At 53.4% G+C, this 18,397-nt stretch overlaps 9 protein-coding genes across 9 annotated transcripts; 5 read left to right on the forward strand and 4 right to left on the reverse strand.

Annotated features, from left to right (window-relative positions):
* Nucleotides 1-1,037: 1,037 nt before the first annotated feature.
* Nucleotides 1,038-2,339, forward strand: CLAFUR5_08591 (Initiation-specific alpha-1,6-mannosyltransferase; the record flags this gene model as incomplete). The annotated part of the gene is made up of 1 exon (XM_047907739.1): nt 1,038-2,339. One exon carries the CDS (start codon nt 1,038-1,040, stop codon nt 2,337-2,339), a length of 1,302 nt encoding a protein of 433 aa, XP_047759618.1.
* Nucleotides 2,340-4,272: 1,933 nt separating this feature from the next.
* CLAFUR5_08592 (Beta,beta-carotene 15,15'-dioxygenase) lies at nt 4,273-6,051 on the reverse strand (the record flags this gene model as incomplete). The annotated part of the gene is made up of 2 exons (XM_047907740.1): nt 4,273-5,949; nt 5,998-6,051. The coding sequence occupies 2 exons, from the start codon at nt 6,049-6,051 to the stop codon at nt 4,273-4,275; spliced, it is 1,731 nt and encodes a 576-aa protein (XP_047759149.1).
* A 1,806-nt stretch (nt 6,052-7,857) lies between these two features.
* CLAFUR5_08593 (uncharacterized protein) lies at nt 7,858-8,959 on the forward strand (the record flags this gene model as incomplete). The annotated part of the gene is made up of 4 exons (XM_047907741.1): nt 7,858-8,128; nt 8,184-8,618; nt 8,673-8,769; nt 8,827-8,959. The coding sequence occupies 4 exons, from the start codon at nt 7,858-7,860 to the stop codon at nt 8,957-8,959; spliced, it is 936 nt and encodes a 311-aa protein (XP_047759619.1).
* Nucleotides 8,960-9,298: 339 nt separating this feature from the next.
* On the forward strand, nt 9,299-9,652 carry CLAFUR5_08594 (uncharacterized protein; the record flags this gene model as incomplete). Its single annotated transcript, XM_047907742.1, has 1 exon — nt 9,299-9,652. One exon carries the CDS (start codon nt 9,299-9,301, stop codon nt 9,650-9,652), a length of 354 nt encoding a protein of 117 aa, XP_047759634.1.
* Nucleotides 9,653-10,139: 487 nt separating this feature from the next.
* Nucleotides 10,140-10,958, forward strand: CLAFUR5_08595 (uncharacterized protein; the record flags this gene model as incomplete). The annotated part of the gene is made up of 1 exon (XM_047907743.1): nt 10,140-10,958. The coding sequence occupies one exon, from the start codon at nt 10,140-10,142 to the stop codon at nt 10,956-10,958; it is 819 nt and encodes a 272-aa protein (XP_047759150.1).
* A 1,289-nt stretch (nt 10,959-12,247) lies between these two features.
* On the forward strand, nt 12,248-13,114 carry CLAFUR5_08596 (putative endonuclease lcl3; the record flags this gene model as incomplete). The annotated part of the gene is made up of 1 exon (XM_047907744.1): nt 12,248-13,114. The coding sequence occupies one exon, from the start codon at nt 12,248-12,250 to the stop codon at nt 13,112-13,114; it is 867 nt and encodes a 288-aa protein (XP_047759620.1).
* Nucleotides 13,115-13,260: 146 nt separating this feature from the next.
* CLAFUR5_08597 (uncharacterized protein) lies at nt 13,261-14,014 on the reverse strand (the record flags this gene model as incomplete). The annotated part of the gene is made up of 3 exons (XM_047907745.1): nt 13,261-13,372; nt 13,439-13,568; nt 13,621-14,014. The coding sequence occupies 3 exons, from the start codon at nt 14,012-14,014 to the stop codon at nt 13,261-13,263; spliced, it is 636 nt and encodes a 211-aa protein (XP_047759938.1).
* A 513-nt stretch (nt 14,015-14,527) lies between these two features.
* On the reverse strand, nt 14,528-15,637 carry CLAFUR5_08598 (Cytochrome P450 monooxygenase mpaDE; the record flags this gene model as incomplete). Its single annotated transcript, XM_047907746.1, has 2 exons — nt 14,528-15,348; nt 15,403-15,637. The coding sequence occupies 2 exons, from the start codon at nt 15,635-15,637 to the stop codon at nt 14,528-14,530; spliced, it is 1,056 nt and encodes a 351-aa protein (XP_047759621.1).
* Nucleotides 15,638-16,712: 1,075 nt separating this feature from the next.
* Nucleotides 16,713-16,975, reverse strand: CLAFUR5_14690 (Ecp35; the record flags this gene model as incomplete). The annotated part of the gene is made up of 2 exons (XM_047913838.1): nt 16,713-16,829; nt 16,880-16,975. The coding sequence occupies 2 exons, from the start codon at nt 16,973-16,975 to the stop codon at nt 16,713-16,715; spliced, it is 213 nt and encodes a 70-aa protein (XP_047759810.1).
* Between the last annotated feature and the right edge of the window lie 1,422 nt (nt 16,976-18,397).

The following is an 18,397-nucleotide window of genomic DNA, read 5'->3' on the forward strand; positions in this document are numbered from 1 at the left end:
GCGCTCCTCGGCGGAGTTGCGATGTGTTGAGGTATCTCCCGATTGAGCAGCAGCCGCTCCACTCACAGCACTCTCTCTCTCTCTCTCTATCTCTCTCTCTCTTGCAGATGCTGCTGTCTGAGCCTGTATCGCCCAGCGTCTGCACACAACGCTCACAATCCCTCTTTCCACGCTTCCAACGTTGCGGGCACCCCCTTTGATCTCGGTGCGGCGCGTGTAATGCTGGTAATGCTATTAATGATGCGATGGGATCGCGTTCCTGCGTCGCTTCAGCGCTGTGCAGGCTGTGCAGCACGCAAAGGGGTGCCTGCGTTTGTCTAGCGATGCTCCCAATCTGAGATCTGCACCACTCCCCGCAGTCCTTCAATCGTCCGCCGCAACGGTGCCACTCCCGCCGTGGCAGTGGAACTGATTGCGGTGCAGTGTGTGCTGTGATAGGGTGTCGATGCGAAAGTGTCTGTCCCACCACTCTTTTGCCTCTTGGTGCACAGTGTTGTGAGTCGCCGGATGGCCCGAGGCTGAGCGATTATGTGCACTGTCGTTGGCCGAGCATGTGAAAGCAGTTTTCGGTGCAAAATATGCCTCGGATGGCCACTTGCGACTTGCTGCACTGGCCACAGGTGCACAGCCTCTCGCCCACGCTGCAGGCGGAACAAGGTTCGCTGCGATACAGTATCATCAACGTGCAGCGCCCCCAGCCATGCCCCCGGTCATTACGCCTCCACTTCGGCTGGGCATGGCCGCCGGCTTGCACTGCTAGCTAGCTGTTAGTCGGTATGCTTCGACTGGTCTGGCTGGGGTGCCCACACGGCCACTAGATCCATGCCGATATGAATTGGACACTTTGAGGAGTTCTGCCTGTCTATCCTTGCATGACGTTTCTCTAGTGTCCACACATTCGCTTTCCCTCGCTTCACAAGACTGTCGCCGTCGCCGTCGCTGTTTGCATGTGCATGCCCATCCCTTGTTGAACAGCAGCAGCAGCCAAACCTCGAGGATCAACAGTACATACACTCGCTAGTCGACATTGGATATCCATGGGGCGAACGACGTCGCGCGGCGCCGACGAGAAGTTGAAGCTGATGAGTCCCTCGCGAAAGGAGGGCCTTCAGATTGGCGTGCCGAAGCAATTGCAACGAGTCCTGCTGCCAGCATGCGCGGCGCTACTCTTCCTCTTCTTCGTCACCGCAGGAAACTGGAGCAGCGCAACAGAAGGGGTGAAAAAGGTGCTGCACAAAAGGCCCGCACACTTTCCCCGGAAGATATGGCAGACGTGGAAGGTCGACCCCATGCGCTTTGAAGAGAGGGACCACAACACTGCACAAACCTGGATCATCAAGAACCCAGACTACCGATACGAAGTCCTGACGGACCAGAACGACCTGGCCTATGTCGAGACACACTTTGGTCCGGAAGGTCTGAACCGACCCGATATCGTCTTCATGTACAGAGAGCTCACGGCGCGCATCATCAAGGCCGACCTGCTGCGCTACATGATCATGTACGTCGAGGGCGGCATCTACACCGACATCGACGTCGAAGCCCTCAAGCCTGCGAACCACTTCATCCCCCAGCGATGGAACGAGAAGGACGTGGACATGGTCATTGGTGTCGAGATTGACCAGCCCGAGTTCAAGGATCACCCAGTGCTGGGCTCAAAGAGCATGTCATTCTGCCAATGGACATTCATGACCAAGCCGCGGCTGCCAGTCATGCTCACGCTGATTGAGAACATCATGATGTGGCTCCGCGGCGTGGCCATGGAACAGAACAAGCCAATCTCTCAGATCGAGTTGGACTTTGATCAAGTTATTAGCGGAACAGGTCCATCTGCTTTCACCAAAGCGATCCTGGCAGACATGTCGAAGAACACCGGACGAACAGTTACCTGGGACGAGTTTCACGATCTGAACGAGTCCAAGCTGGTTGGCGGTGTACTCGTCCTTACCGTCGAGGCATTCGCCGCTGGCCAAGGTCACTCCGATTCTGGCACACACGAGGGTCGCCAAGCGCTGGTTCGCCACCACTACCACGCGTCCGGGTGGCCAACTGCTCATCCACGATTCAACCACCCTATGTTCGGCGAAGTCGAGCGCTGCAACTGGGTCCCTGACTGCGTGCGCGCCTGGGACGAGAACACTGCCACCTGGGAGCACATGACGCCCGAAGACAAGATGCAACAACTCGAAGTCGCGCGCACCAATGCCGAGGCAGCACAAAAACAGGCCGAAGACGCGTACCGGGAAGCAGAAGCCAAGGGCGAGCAAGCGCCACCTCCGCCACCACCTCCAGGCGCACCGGGCGCACCACCCCTCGCCGAGTTCCTGAACCCAGAGTGAACACCACCGAATCCTCAGGGATCGCGTTAGAGCGGACATTTTCCTTTTTCGACGCGTATACCACCCATGTACAGAGGCGTTCGGGGCGAGAGAGGGAGTAGACGGCCACAGCAGGCCCAGGCAGCATCTGGAACGGCGTTTTTGGGGGGTCCTCTTTTACTTTTGTACAGACAGTTGCATCTCTGAAAACCTTCCGCGACTCGGCAGAAGTGATGCATCGCGTGTCATACACACTTATCGCGGCATGGCATCCCTGCCTCGCGCCAGGATAGAGCGGGAGCCGCCGGGGGAAAAATGGACGTGTCAGGATATTTTAAGGCGCTTCGCGAGCTTCTTGACGTTTTAAAGCTTTGACAAATGTCAAAATCAACCACAGCAAAGATTTGGGAGGGGGAGGGGAAGGGGATGTCGATGGACGAGGTCGTGTTGTGCTCGCGGACGGCAGCAGGCCAGCAGGGAGACTACGAGGTCACGACCGAAGGAGATGAAGACGGCAGGACGTTAATGATAATCGCATGGCCGCAGGCCGAGAGAACCACATCTGCATCACCAGCACTGCTGCTGTACAACTCACAAGCGTCTGGGTACAGTGCGCAGTATACACGCATCGTAGCACCCAGCAGCATGCACATGCCGGCAACGCGCAGCCCTGGAACCGGCAGTGCCAGTGATCGTGGTACAGCACCTCATCGATGCGGTGAATAGGGCAGCTGATAATGGCGCATTGCAGAAGGAAAGAAACACCCACACTTCAACGATCTCGATCCACCTGCACAACGCGACTCACCAACTCCTCTTCTGCCGAGAACACAACCCAGTGATGTGTTATCTGATCACCACCCTGTCGAACCTGTTTTTCTCCCCCGTCCGGCAAGTCCACACGACCCCAAAGTAGAAATCCTGTCAAAGCAGGTGAGCGATGGCGCACTCTGCATCACACCTCGGCGCAAACCTTCAAGGCGACGATTCTCCTGCACCACATTCTCCGCCGTGTTGATCAACCATACTTTCCAGCTCCATACGAGAAACCCGAAGCACGCTGCACGCTGCACGCTGCACATCATCTAGGCTATTTCACCGAGAGTACCTCCTACTTCGTGAGGCAAAGATGATCCACAATCGACAACGAGGAAAGCCGACAGTGACAGAAGTCGTTGTATAGCGATCAATGTGATCGGGACTGTCGCTGCATTGGAACTTTATTACCGAGGAGATTGTTCCGACCCTTCGTGCCTTCCTCCTTTTGCAGCGCAGGCCGAAGTGGAAGGGGCCAGCTGGCTGTCGTTTTAGGTCAGATCGCACTTGAGCAGACCGTGTCTTGGCTGTGGCTGTTTATCTTTGAGATATAGGGATAGCGGCTTGTCAACGGGTTTTTCGTAGGGCCAGACTGCTGCTGGTGATGTCGAAACATAGACCTCCATGCCCGCTCGTTGTGGCCATAAAACCACATCCTGTCTGCTCATATCCGCACCCATGATCTCGATACATACCGCACATCAGTAATTATTTCCCTGCCCTCAAAGTAAAGCAAACTCCCTGCATACCACGCGACTTCTTTGTTGCGTGCCGCTGCCAAGCTTCTAAAGATGGTGGCCCAGGAGGATACTTTTACTTCCAACGTTGCGGGAAACTACAATCTTAGCTGGAAAAGCCTATTTGCGCCACCCGTGGTTCTGGGGTGGGCTTCTTGGTAGATTTCTTCAACGTCTTCACATCGACAAGTAGAGCCGTGATGGATTCGATGCAAATATAGATGGAGGAAGAGAATATGCTGTCGGGATGTACAGCTACTGTACCACGGTCCTCGAATCGAAGTGCCAGCGTGCTGGATCTTTTCAAAGCACAGCAAGACTCAAGTTTGAGGCAAGGACAGCGGTTCATCTCGTCGAGAACTTCCGTAGCATCTACAGTATGACAGTCTCCACCTCACATCTTACACCACCCTACCCCCACCAACAGGTACATGCAACCCATGAAACCCAATCCCCACCGCCTTCCCAACCTCAGCCCTCCCCACCTCCCTCATCGTCCTCGCATCAAGACACAGCAAATAACTCCTCCCCGTCTCTCCATCAAACACCACAGTCAAAACATGTCCCTCATCCTCCTCCACCGCTCCCGGCAGCGGCAGAAAGATCGGCTCCGAAGGTGTATGTCTGTAACACTCCCATCGAACACATTCCCCAGTCTGCGTGTCCGTCTTGCCCAGGGAATCGTTGAAGGATGATTTGCCTTGATCGATCAAAGACCACACGTAGCGATGTGGTTTGCGGCGGTAGTTGGGGTTGATGTTGGGGAGGTCGCCGGCTTTTGGGGAGGGGATGGAGGTGAGCTGTTGTGCTTTGCCGATCGTTGAGCTCTTGCTCTTTGACGCAGGGATGTTGGCGAGTTTGTAGCGGGTGAGGCTGACTTTGACGCTGTCGCGACACGCGAAGGAGCTGGCGCCGGGTCCCGTGGAGACGAGGTTCTGGTAGTAGAGGCGATGGAGGATGTCTAGATTTGGGAACGTGCAGGCTTCCCAGATGATGTCGATAGCGTTTTCGTTGTCGTTGCTGGGTTGCTCCCACGCATTTGTTGTGTGGAAGCAGAAGAAAGCTGGTGATTCGAACTTCTTCACAAGACCACGGCCGTGTCGTCGATCTATGACTAGCCAGATTGCCTTGGCATTGGGGTCGAAGTCGGCCATGGCGTCCATGAGGTTTCGCTCCCATAGCAAGCTAGCGCCTGCGCCTTTGAAGTGTGCTGGCCAGATGCATAAGACGATGAAGTTGTCGGTCATCGATATGGAGTGAATGTAAGCGGCCTTGATGTCACGACCTGCTATCTCGGCCAGAATCTCGACATCGCCCGTCCGGGTGTTGGCACGGAATACGCGATAGACTTGGCGAGCTCCGAAGGCAATGTTGTAGTTGAACACATGCCCAGTCTCGGCATCGTATGCTGGATGTGCACATGATAGAGGTCCAGTCAACGATGGATGTAGATGATCTTGCCTGGTGACGCCCAGTGGCTCCAGGGTATCCGCGTCGAAGGTCTTGGTGGCATGGTTGTCGGTCGTGGTGGTTATCACTCGGCGACCAGATATTTTGCCGCTCTCATGCTCTGCTCGCTTGATGTCCTGAGGCAGTGTCTCCTGGAAGCCGACGCCGATGTTGATACTCGTAACCGATTTATCAGGCAGGTTCGGCTCGAAGACTGCCTTGAACTTCTTGTAGAAGCTGTCACATGGATCTCGTTTTTGACCAAATGTGATACCGTCCAACTTCCCGGTCCTTCGTGCTGCATCGATCATGTCGTCGGTCTGATTGTAGGAAGAATAGAAGACTTTGTTGCAAGCGCCATTCTCGCCGGCAGTAAGTTCGAATCTATGAGTCGTGGTAAAGCCATCAAACCAGTGATCTACTGTTACATGGCCGTCTTCTGAATTGCTTCTGGGTACCTTGTAAGCACCTGGGCCTGTTCTGCACAGCGTGCCGGCGACATGGGTTGGGAAGTGACCAGATATCTCGAGCTCAATCTGGTCTTTCGTGTCTTCTAGATTGTTGAAGGCTGCTGCATTGGGCCAGTCCCCGAAGTGCTTCTCAGCATTGTTGTTCAACTTGCTGTGTGCCTGCATGGGATCAGCTGAACATGTTCTACACACATACAATATTCATACATTAGCCTGCGATACCGGCAGCGAGCCTTGTCTCTCGATCTCGGCTTGCTTCATGTCGAGTGAGATGAATGTTCAGAAGAATGGCGGGGCTGTCGTTGAACGCTGCCTGTTGATAACAGTCCGTTGGCGTGTCGCAAGAATACTCACGATCTTTGCGACTGCATGCATGGTCTCTTGTATACCTTGATGCTATGAGGCACAGCATTGGGTTCCTTTATGAAGCTCACAGTGGTGCCTTTGTGAAGCTCGCAATGCTCGCAGTGCAGCTCGAAAGCGGAAAGGTGCAAAGTCTACCCTACATGTACCAATCAAGAGTGTGTCACAATCCGGAGGAACCTGGCAAAGTGCTTCGCATTGCGAGGACAGCTACGAGAGACTTTTCCATCGATGGCGTGAATGGTGATCATGTGTTGCCCTGTGCCGTACATGTATGTTCGGTTGTCGTCCCTAATAAGTGTTGAGCTCTTGCCCTACGGCTTTGTTGAGGTTGTTGAGAGCGAAGGAGTTGCACTGCAGATTGCGAGGAAGAAGGAACCAGCGTCGAAGCGTCGCCGAGAACCCTGGTCAAAGATGGGTCTAGAACTAACAGCAGCACCCGCTCGCCGCAATCCCATCGACCTGATCTTCGACCACACCGCGCAACAAGCCATCAACATGTCAACGCGCGCATGCCTTATCGCACACCGCACGTGTCTGCCACGCGGTGATCTGATGGCTTTCTACATGTCGCCGCGTCCGAACGCCTCACGGGAAGATGAGATGTGCGACGACTAATCAAGAGTCGCGACAGCGAGACGGCCGGAGCTCGCGCAGTGCATAATTGTGATAAGATAGCCGCAGCTTGCAACGCGATCTTGAGCTATGCCATCTCAAGCTTCGTCTAGACGTTGTTATATGTGTTTTGCTCCTTCTCCAATGCATTCCGTGATGCTTGGAAATCACTCGGATTTCAGGCCCTGAGGCGCACTAGCCATGATCGTCAGCGCGAGGGGCCTGCGTCTCGACATCTTAATCCAAAGCTCCCGAGCGCTCTTTATTAGCGACGCATCCTACAATATACATAGCTATACATCGTGTCCCCTGCTAGCAATTCCCCGCCCCTCCTCCGGTGCAAAGGCTCGTTTGCTGGATAGCCCCTCGCGCGTCGCGACCCATTGGTCTTTGGCTTCCGGCGCCCGACCGAACACCACCTCAGCGACACTGGGACAATTGGCGGATCTCTCCCCGGACATGCCGTGATAGATCAATCTCTAGCAAAGACGAGGTCCCTGTTATGGAAGATCACATCCATGACCTGTCCGACCATGGTCGGCGTCGTCTCAGCTACTGCGGCACTTCACGGATCCAACAAGGTGAAGTGCCTACAATAGCATGACCCAGACCTGATGCAGTAATAAAGAGGTTGAGAACTCCTCCTTTAATGCTTAAGCGTACCAGGAATGCCTTCGTACACTCAAAAGCATTCACTGAACACCCGGGAGACCAACGATGATGTCCACTGTTGACTACTACCACGAATCACATCTCCTGTGTCTAGACTGACCGTACCTTGGTCTCTGTGGAACTCCACGCTACTAACTGCATGTATGCACACGTGTCCGACCTGCATCCCATGCTCCCAGTACGAGGCATCACGACATATCAAATTGAAAGGTGAGGCGTGAGGCGATCTCCGCATCGACATGAAGCGCAAGATCCAGCGCACAGGAGCTCAACGGCAGCAGATCCTGTTGAGAAGTCGGACCATGGGCAGCACTGTTATATAGAGACCGACGCACCATCTCTGGCCTCTTTCCACGATCCCGTACAACCAGCTTCACTCAGTCACTCGTTTCATCCAACCACGGCATTTCAAGCGAGATGTACGCCAAGATCGCCGCTGTCTCCTTCGCTGCTTTGGCAGCAGCAGCTCCTCTCGAGCAGCGCCAGTCTGGACCCAATGATGGCCAGATCCTCAATTACGCTCTTACTCTCGAGCACCTCGAGAATGAGTTCTACAGACAGGGTCTTGCCAACTACACCGCAGAGGACTTCGAGGAGGCTGGTGCCATTCCAGGTTTCTACGAGAATCTGAAGGAGATCTCGTTCGATGAGCAGACTCATGTCGAGTTTCTCAGCACTGCGCTGACAGGTAAGTGACTGGATTTGAGGCGAACAACGACGGATCATTCTCTAATCTATGTCAGGTGCCGGCGTCACCCCAGTCCAGCCTTGCACCTATGCCTTCGGTGCTACCGATGCTGCATCCTTCCTTGCCACAGCGGCTGTCCTCGAAGCTGTCGGTGTCTCAGCATACCTCGGAGCTGCTCAATTCATCGCCAACAAGGCCTACCTGACCGCCGCAGGCTCAATCCTCACGGTCGAAGCCCGCCACTCTGCCTACCTCAACCAGCAGCAGGCACCACCAAAGTCGCCATTCCCATCGCCATTCGATGTCCCACTGGACTTTGACGAGGTCTACTCTCTTGCTGTCCAGTTTATCGTCTCCTGCCCACCAGACAACCCAACTCTCCCAGTCAAGGCTTTCCCAACCCTGACTGTCGTCGACCCAACTCACCCTGTCAAGGAGGGAGATAAGCTGAAGCTTACTGCTTCTGAGGACGTTGATGCCGAGGCTGCTTGTAGGTTCTATAGGTCTTCCTAAGTATTGGGTCACGCTGACAAGCTTTCTACAGACTTCATCACCATCAATGGCCCCGTCGAGGCAGATTTCGAGGGTGGTGACAATTGCTACTACGTAATTTTGCCCGAAGGTGTCCAGAAGGGACAGGAGTGAGTTGTCCAACTATTCCCTTATTCTGGTTTCACTAGCTGACTCTCTGAACTCAGGTACCTCGTCCTTACCAACGGTGAGGAGCAGCCTACTGACGACAACATCGTTGCTGTGGGTATCGTCAGCATCCAGGATAACCTCTATGGCAAGGGCCACCCTTCACAGGGCGAGTACCCAACACACTACTAGGTTAGTGATGGGTCGATAGCGAGGGAACCAAAAGTTGTGATGTCGCCATGTAAGCAGATCGATTAAATGTCCTGTACATAGTCAGTAGAAGTGATCAAGCAGCTGATGCATGCTCCATATTGGCTTGAAAGACCCTGTCATTCCGACGAGAATCCCGAACATTCACTTGCAGGTCTCGTCGAAGAAGTGTACGAGTGCAATATCATTGTGCTATGCTACCATTCACTTCGTACTGTGAAGGTATAATGGCACACAACATTTTCACTCGTATATGTATATCTATCTACTTCCGTATTGTCCCCCTCCGCCAGCATAACATTGTATTACCACTACGAGACCATGGACAGCACAATGTCGGGCAACATGAGCATGACCGTAAGCCGAAAACGCAAGGCGCCAGATGATGACCTCAGGCTTGAGGCAGCACTCAGCTCTGGCTTGAGAGTTTTACGGCTCGAGGATGATCAAGATCAGGTGAAAGAAGGCGGGCTGCTGACCCTAGAGGGAGAAGACTTTCCGGAGGCTGCGAAGCCCATACTCAAGCCGGTCAAGTTGCCGTCTGATGGGCCGATCAGTCTTCGTCAGTATGCTGAGATCTTGGCCAAGACAGAAGCACTGGGAGAGGTCAAGGAGGAGGACGAGGAAGTACATGAAGACGATCAAGTCAGGATGGAGGGAGTTGTGATGCATTAGACGAGGAAGGGATTGTTCATGGCCGCTGCACTGTGCTTCAGCTATTCTTCACACGCGTAGCAGCGAACAAAGCATAACAGGGGATGCTGTTCGCTTCAAGCCTAGCTCACAATTTGGAGCTACAGTTCTTTGTCTCCATGGATGCGAGGAAGTACAATGCCTTGTTCTCGGGATTGACTCACCGAGATCGTGAACTACCCAGCCTTGAAGTCGGCGGATCTTGAATGCATTGCCACGATGAGATGATACCGATTCCCTCGCTCTGGTGAAGACACCATAATGCATTGTACACCGCGGTATGGAGGATAAAAGACGATGCACCGCCCGGCAGAGCTCTCATCTTCCTCCACATCAAACAAGTCAACATCTTCACCACGGAAATTTTTTCCCAGCCCACAAATTTTCGTCACAACCACTCTCCGTTGCCCGGACGAATCTCACCACGAGCAAAATCTTCAACACCACAAAGGCACCCAAATCAGGCACGATGGCACGCCATCAATGCCAAGCATCCCAAGACGATGTTCTCGAGGTTATGCTCAGGGAAGGTATGGTAGCTCAGAACATCGTCATGGAGGAAGAAGGAGAAGACGAACCCCTAACCGTCGAAGGAGAAGACTATTCATCCGAAATCACAGAGCCGATGGCGAGCCATCAACGCCAAGCATCCCAAGATGATGATCTCGAGACCATGCTCAGAGCCGAGATGGCAAGCCAGAACATCGTTGTGGAAGAAGAAGAAGAAGACCTTTTGATTGTTGAAAGCGAGGACTACTCGTCCGAAGTCACAGAGCCGATGCACAGGACTTCCCCCTCCCCCTCCCCCATCTCTTCCCCCTCCGACGGCCCAATAAGTCTCAACAAGTTCGCTCAGCTAATGGCATCCTCAAAAGCTCAAGCCAGACCAAGCGACAACAGCATCACCGCTACGCCCCGTGTGTCCCTGGCTCGTGCAGGTCCTAGCAAGACCAGAAAAGCAGTAAGTCACCGCCCCAAGTCCCGTGCTAACAAAGTTTACGACCAGGACGAAATGGAGCCATTGCGCAAGCCGAAGGGTTTTGTGGACCAGACCAAAGCCAGAATGCTGCCACTGAACACAACTCTTTCGGTGCGAGCTGGTGTGGGGAGCTCGGCCATCTTCAACAGTCACCCCCGCAGAACGAAGGCGCGGGTTCGCAAGGAGAGGCTGGACACGTATAGCCGGCCTAAAGAGCTGTTGTGGATGACGGATGAGGAGTATAAGGAGCATGTACGGAAAGAGAGGAAGGCGCCGAGCAAGGCGGCGAAGGAGGCGATGAGGAAGTAGATCGTCGTGGTGGAGGGCTGCCGCGTGACTGTGTATGAATAGGTCAGAACCTGGTTTCAGCTGTGCTTTATGACTTGTATGAGTACGACAGAATACGATAGCAATAGGAATTGTACATTACCCCTCGAGATATCTTCCCGTGCCAATTGTCTCATGTCCGCCACGATGTCTGGCTCGTATGTGATGAATGTATTTGTCCGAGGTTCTCGACACAGCCGATGTTTTGAATACGACGCTCCTATCATTTGTAGGCCATGACGGTTTAGAGGGGGTAGCATCTTCAGCAAAGCCACTGCCCGGTTCTTGAGAATGCCGTTGGGGCCGATGCATGAGCACTGAACCTGGACGGCGGAGAAAGCCGCACAGGTGCGAAGACTTACAATGTGCATGCAACACTGTGATCTTGCCTGCTGTCTTGTTCGCGCTTGAAGTCGCCACTTCCGATGAGATGTGCTGTACACCCGCTGAAGGTGCTTTGTATGGGGGGGGGGGGGCAACGAGTCCTTGCTGCGTGGAGCGGTCGGAACATCTGCTCGTTCAGCCCAGCTCTCTGCGCCTGCTGCGAAGAGGAGAGAAATCTGACAACCATACATAATTCACTGCTCATCCTTTGCTGGAGCGTCAAGTGGATCTGTCGATAGAATGCCATGATGGTATGACACCGATTCACTACTGTCAAGTGAATCTGTCGACAAGTGCCATGTAGTGAAGGTGTAAGATCGTGATAACACCGTGCACGGGACACCTGAGTAGGGACAAAACAGCATGCCTCTGCCAACAGATCTTTCATCCTCACTCTCACCCGAAAAGCTCGTATTGACCACAAGATCATGATAGGCAACACACATTCCAGCGACCCCAACTCTTCTGGAGAGCGACAAGAGCCCAAGACAAGAGGCATGACCGCAGAAGAGCGCGCGTCCTGGTTCCAGAAGGGTTACGACGACTATGGAGCCAGGTACGATGCACTCAAGAAGATTCGAGATGAGAAGAAGGCTGCTGAAGACAAGATCCGCGAAGAACAGCAAGTACTGTCGGGAACAAGTGGTGACGGAAAGGCGCAGCCCGGGATGCGTGTGCAGAATGTTGCATGTCGATGGCCATATGGTGTGAAGGAAGTCATACTGCGTCGAAGATGTTGTCTGCGAGAGACATGTGCGCCTCGTGTCGTGAGACTCGTGACTGCCGAAGCTCGATTCAGACTAGGCCACTTCGGGATGCCTCGGCTCGAGCTGCTGAACTTCGTCAGCACACAAACAACCGAACGTGCTGCTTCGGCTGTGCCAAGCATGTCATGGATCCTCTCCTTCTGCGCGCCCGAGGAACATCAACCGATGAAGGACCGCCATGTCGACAACGACGAAGAGCATCACATGACAAAGGAGCATGCCCCAACATGGCAGCACAACACGTCAATACCCGCCGAAGAGGATCGCAAGCAGCTGAACCTCACGCCGTGGCTATATGCCTTGACAGGAGGAGCGGCCACAATCGGCGCCTGGAGACTTCGCAACCGCTACTTTCGCCGCATCCCAAATGTCGGCTACCTCCTACCACACACCCTCCGCAAGCGGACCTACTTTGGCTATGTGACCAGCGTCGGAGACGGTGATGGTTTCCGCCTATACCATACACCAGGAGGTCGGCTGGCAGGCTTCACTTGGCTGCGCAAGATACCCCAGAAGAAGCAGGAGCTTAAAGACCAGACCCTCAGCGTCCGCATAGCGGGCATCGACGCTCCTGAATGCGCTCACTTCGGCAACGATGGTCAGCCTTACGGTCCAGAAGCACTAGCATGGCTGAGATCGAAGCTTGAGGGCCGCTTTGTGCGCGTGCTGCCTCACAGCAAGGACCAGTACCAACGTATTGTGGCTACGGCGTGGGTGCGGAAATGGGGCATCTTCAAGAGCGATGTTGGTCTGGAGATGCTGAAGAATGGTCTTGCTACCGTCTACGAGGCGAAGACAGGAGCCGAGTTTGGCGGGAAGAAGGACGAGTATCGTGCAGCTGAGACGAAGGCTAGGGAGAAGAAGCTGGGAATGTGGCAGCAGCCGGGGATCGTGGATAGGGTGCTGTTTGGGAAGAAAGAGAAGAGGCATGTCGAGACGCCGAGAGAGTACAAGTCGAGGACTGCGAGACCGGAGGATGGGAAGTGAGTAACCCATGGGCCCCATGCTTTATCCGTCTACGCATGCAGCGCTCAGCGCTGGACTGGCCAAGCACTGTTGTTCGGAAGATGATGGCTATCTGCCAGCATGTCTCGGCGATGTCGATCTGTCCGGATCGTCGATGATACTGCCAGCTAGCACTTGTTCAACGCCCCAAGCTCCGCCTCCATGTCATTCGGATCGACCACCGTGAAGACATGATCCGGACAAGCAGGATTGGCACTGTCACCTATCTTGCTCCCATGCCTACGAACAAGGTTAGCCAGATGCCTCCAGAAAACACGACACGATCGGAGCCTTTGCTCTACTCACGCCACCACATTCGACCCAACCGTCAGAACAGCACTCGCCCACTTCGATGCCGTCATCCCACTGACTTTCCCTATATCCTTCAACAAATCCTCTGACCAAGCGATGGCCTCGTCCACAGCAAAGCAGGCCACTTCTCCAATGGCAATCAGTGCTTGCCCTTCCCACTGCGCTGCAGCAGGCACAGTTCCCAGGTGCTCCGATGCAGGTGGAGGTGAGGCCCCATTGCTGGACGAGAGGATCGGAACCCAAAATCTTTTGGCAGTATGGGATGCACACGCTGTCGGCTTGCGTGGGATCGTCGGCGAAGCAGATTGGAGGGCGGTTCGGGTCGTTGTTGATGGCTTCGTCGCAGGCTTCGGGGTCGGAGTCGCAGTTGGAGGGGTCAGCTGTGATGATGGTGGGGGATGGGTCTGAGGTGGGAGTCGTGGTCGCGGCGAGCGTAGTGGGGAGAGTGGTGTTGGTCAGCAAAGTGCCGTCGCCGTCGAGGCCAGGGATACCGATCGATACTTGTGGTGCGCTTAGAACTTCGGTGAGGTTTAAAGGCACAAGAGCTACTGTCCAATTGATGGTATGCATGGTTCTAGCGACGTGTTTGGACATGAATTGAGTACCTAGTGCTGCGATAAAGTGATGGGATGACCGAGACGGAAGACGGTCATATGTACTACACCGGAAAGCCATCACTCGGCTATTGCTCAATCATCCCAACCACTGTCGCCAATACGCAAAGCGAGCTTCGCAGTGCTTGCGTAGGGCACGAATATGATCTTGTAAGGCCAGCAGCGCAGATTTCACCAATTAGCAAGCAGATCGGCCGTCGCTATAGAATCTGTCTGCCACCTACCTCCATTCCCACAGCAGCACTCTGGTCGCCAACAATACCCTGCTATTTCAAGCTGGGCATCCAAGTCCTGATTGGACAGTCGATGGGGACAAAACGCACACTCAGCCCGATCGACAAGATTCAGGGCCTTAGGGCCCACCACAGTTTGGCCCCATAGGGCGACCCTTCACCACGCAAGCCCAGTGGGTTGTCAATGATCAAGGCTGACCTGGAGATCGCAGCGCCACCTGAGGTAACACACAGATCTACACGCGGAAATCTCGCAGGAACCTCCACCTCGCCTTCTCCGCCCACCCTTTGGCTCGCCACTCATTTGCTGTATGAGGGAACGGCTCGATAACGTCCAAGAGCCAGTGGTCATGCGAAAGCACAGTGAAGACTCTAGGGTCACTATCCAGTACTGCGACCTTCTGGACTGTTGCCTGCATTTCTGCTGCGTTTAGCATGAAGCCGCCTTCTGATGGCTTGTAGAAGGGTTTGTCGATGCAGTGGCATGGGTGGGCGCTGAGGTACTTATGAGGTGCTATGGGCAGATTGTTCGATGATGGAGCTGTCGGTGGTAGAGGTTCCCACTCGTTGGGGCGAAGCTCGCCCATGTGGTGACAGACATCTCCTGCTAGGAAGATGAAGGTGTCACTGGCAGTTTCTGCTGGGTTACCTAATGTTGTCCGCGCCAGGGCGCTAATATGTCCAATGGCATGGCCTGGAGTGTTGAGCAGGTAGAAGCTGCCGTCGCCGAACCAGTCTATCGCTGCTAGCCCTGCGATGGCTAGACCGGTGGCACTGAAGTCGAGCTCGTGGAACTCCCGATCCTGGAAGACATCCCCGTTGATCAGAGAGTCCGGATTTTCTGGATAGCCAGGTAAACAATGCTTCTTGGAGCCAGGTCCCATGACGATCTTGCAAGTCTTGGGCAGACGAGTGGCGTCACCGACATGGTCGAAGTGCCAATGTGAGAGGAAGAGCGTGCTGATTATGGATGGCTCAATGTTATGAGCCTGCCGCTGATCAACAACATCAGCCTTGGTATGGATCTTGATACCCATCGCTTCGATGGCTGCCACAGCTCCTGGTCGTCAGCTCAATTGCCATGAGCTTCGCTTGCCACTACAAGACTTACCTGCTGGAGGCAAATTCTCCCAGTCCGATCGTATACCGAGATCCCAAAGCGCCCTCGAAAGCTTCCCGCTGGCATCGACATGCTCGATCAGGAAGGACAGACAAGGCGTGTCTGAGTATGTGGTTCCTGGTATCTCTGGAGTCAAGAACGAGCTGGGAGGTACATCGAGGACTTGGTTGGGACTGATGATTGAGACTTGCACTGTTGCAGAGCCATGAGGAATCGTCGAGGGCATGGTTGATGGGTTGCAGCGAGTTGTCGTCCAGAGAGTCTTTCTGTCGAGCAAGAGGGCGAGACTGTCGCGGTCGGTGTATTTCTCCCTATATGCTGAGCGGCAAGCTTCACTTGGAGCCAATTTGTCAGTCTCAGGTGTCAAGCCTCGGCCGTGACCTCAACATTGACACTGTTGCTTTGCAGTCACCCGGGACTGCCCAAGATGGGAAGCCGAGCTGCATCGACATCTACAAGAAGATCTACCAAGGTGCGGTCCCTTCCTGGACGCCCTCACGATACCTCAGCAGGAAGGATCGAAAAGCCGGCCCCTGCAATCATAAAAGATTGTGATAACGGAGATGAAGAATCGAGTTCTATCTTTTTCCAGTACATACGACCATAGGCCAAGTGGTATAGGGCATCCCGTTCGTTCGCTGAAGAGTCCCTGATAGCAGCCTTCAATGCCATCATACGAGGCACCTCTCCTTCCTAAGTCGCCAAGGACGCTTCGAAGGAGTCTGAACTGAAACAACCGCGAGAGAGTGACGTCTCGATACAGCGATGGAAGAGATCGACTGAAGATGTAAGAAGGTATGATAAGCACGGCTTTTGCGGGACCTTGGACCTCACAAGTCGAACGCCACATATTGGACATAAGGCCAAAAGGCTTACGTCAATCACGCACGACAGCTTGTAACCGCTCTCTACAATTCCTCGCGGCCCATACCGCTAGTATAAATGGGTCGCGACTGGATATCACCGGTCTGGATTGGTTTCGCCCTTCAATCCATACCGACCGATCCGACAAGCTCACTGTCGCGGACGTCCACGATGCTAATAAAGGTCGAAACGAGTTCTCGGTACTCGCTTTGTGTTTCTAGGGCAGTGAAGATGAGCCTACTAACACTGAGGATGATCTACCGAACTTCGCTAGTTCTTTATTCAAAACAGAACTAGTAGTAACTTGTGCGAACGCTCCGCTAGCTAGACACGGCGCCCAAATGCTAACAATTCACAGTAATTCGTCATTCGTGATCCTTTCAGGTTGTGAAAGGAATAGCTGGCTATATCTTGAAGGTGGCGAAATCGTGTCCGAATCAATCAAAACCTGTACAACCGTAATCTCCTCGGTTCGGGCAACGTTGATATTGCGAAGAGCACACACAGTCACCAGAACCATCATCCTGGTACCATCCGTGGAAATTATCGATTCCCTAGAAAGAACTAAACATTCTGTCGACAAGGCAATCTAGAAGTGGCTTACCGGAATAGTACAGCAGAGACATGCCAATCCGCAGCGTATGTTTAGAGCATAGCCTAGCTGCAAGAACAGTACAGTAGAGACGAGTGTTATCCTCATGACGAAGCGTGTATAGCGTAACAAGAGATACAGGTGATAAGTTACTACGAGTAGCTGTCTACTTATACATATCGTGGGCCTATATTAGCCGAGCAGTAGAGCGGAGACTACGGATATAGGTGGCAAGGATGCTGCTACTAAGCCCTAGGCTAGAAATGAGGTTGTTCCCTGCCCGGAAGTAACTAATATAGTATAAACGCCAACACTATAAAGTCACAAGTGGAGAGCATGTTAGTTATCCTCTACTTAGAGGAACAGAGATTATAGTACTAGCTACCCGCGTTACTAGCTAGAAAGAGATATAGCTGCAATCGAGTAATGCTACTATCTTAACAGCACTTACTACTCGAGCCTACACTGTCCAATAGATAGAGAGTACAAGATATCATATAGGGCAATCTAGCCTTTTCTTGGAACCTAGCTCGATATCGATTCGCTAATGTATATATCTTAACATAAATGTGCATGTCAAGCATTCAAGCACCCGCCTAAAGCTAGTCGAAGACAATACCTTTGCACCTTCTCTCGGTCAGAGTTACTCCAAAGTCAGCTTGTCCCCTGCCAGCTATATCCTCATCTAATACATCAACGACAGGCATATAGGGGTCGCACGGACATGAACTTACACCTGGAACAGGTATAGTAAGGCTAAAGATGCTATGTTTAACGCAAACTGAATTCTGTCGACGAGTTTGCAAAGGGATCAGATACTAGTCTATCTTTACGGAACAACTGGGGGCAGTTACGTAACGCATTCGTACGATCTGCCCTGCGCTTGCTATGTGCTCTAATTCAGAGCGTTGTCTCCCCTGTTGTCCCATGTACTCTCCTTGTGTCTAGAGCGGCTCTAACAAGGCAGACCTAGGCAGCTGAGCTTATTCAATCGAATGTGCGGGGGAAGTGGCCACAAGCTTCGCCGCACCCCAGCAATCGCCGCACCCCAGCTCGGATTCTCGCGTTCCGACACATGGTGTTGCTGGCTTGTATCAATTGCCACACACGCTCAAAATACACGATATGTAGCTCAAATTGCTCAGAATAGCATCGCGAATACAGAATTTGAGAGCCTGTGGGCACCATAGTGGGCTCCATGGTGTGTTGTTGTATGTGGTGAGGTGGTGAGAAAGCAAGAAACGCGTGAATCTCGACACGGGCGCATGAAGCTTTGGTAGGGCTCTCACCAAAATCCCATGCCGAAGCGTCAACACCAACCTCTCGGCAACACAACGTGTTTATACGCGATATGAGTATGCAGAATGTGGAAACAGATAGCTGCGAACACATTGGGAAAAGAACCAAGTTGATATGAGCAATATTGGTGGTGTTGATGATAACAAGTCACTGGGGTGCGGCGATTGCTGGGGTGCGGCGAAGCTTGTGGCGGGGAAGTGACCCATACGGTCAGCTAGCATTCCGGGTTTG

Source organism: Fulvia fulva, chromosome 3 (genome assembly GCF_020509005.1).
Source record: "Fulvia fulva chromosome 3, complete sequence".
NCBI classification, from domain to species: Eukaryota; Fungi; Ascomycota; class Dothideomycetes; order Mycosphaerellales; family Mycosphaerellaceae; genus Fulvia; species Fulvia fulva.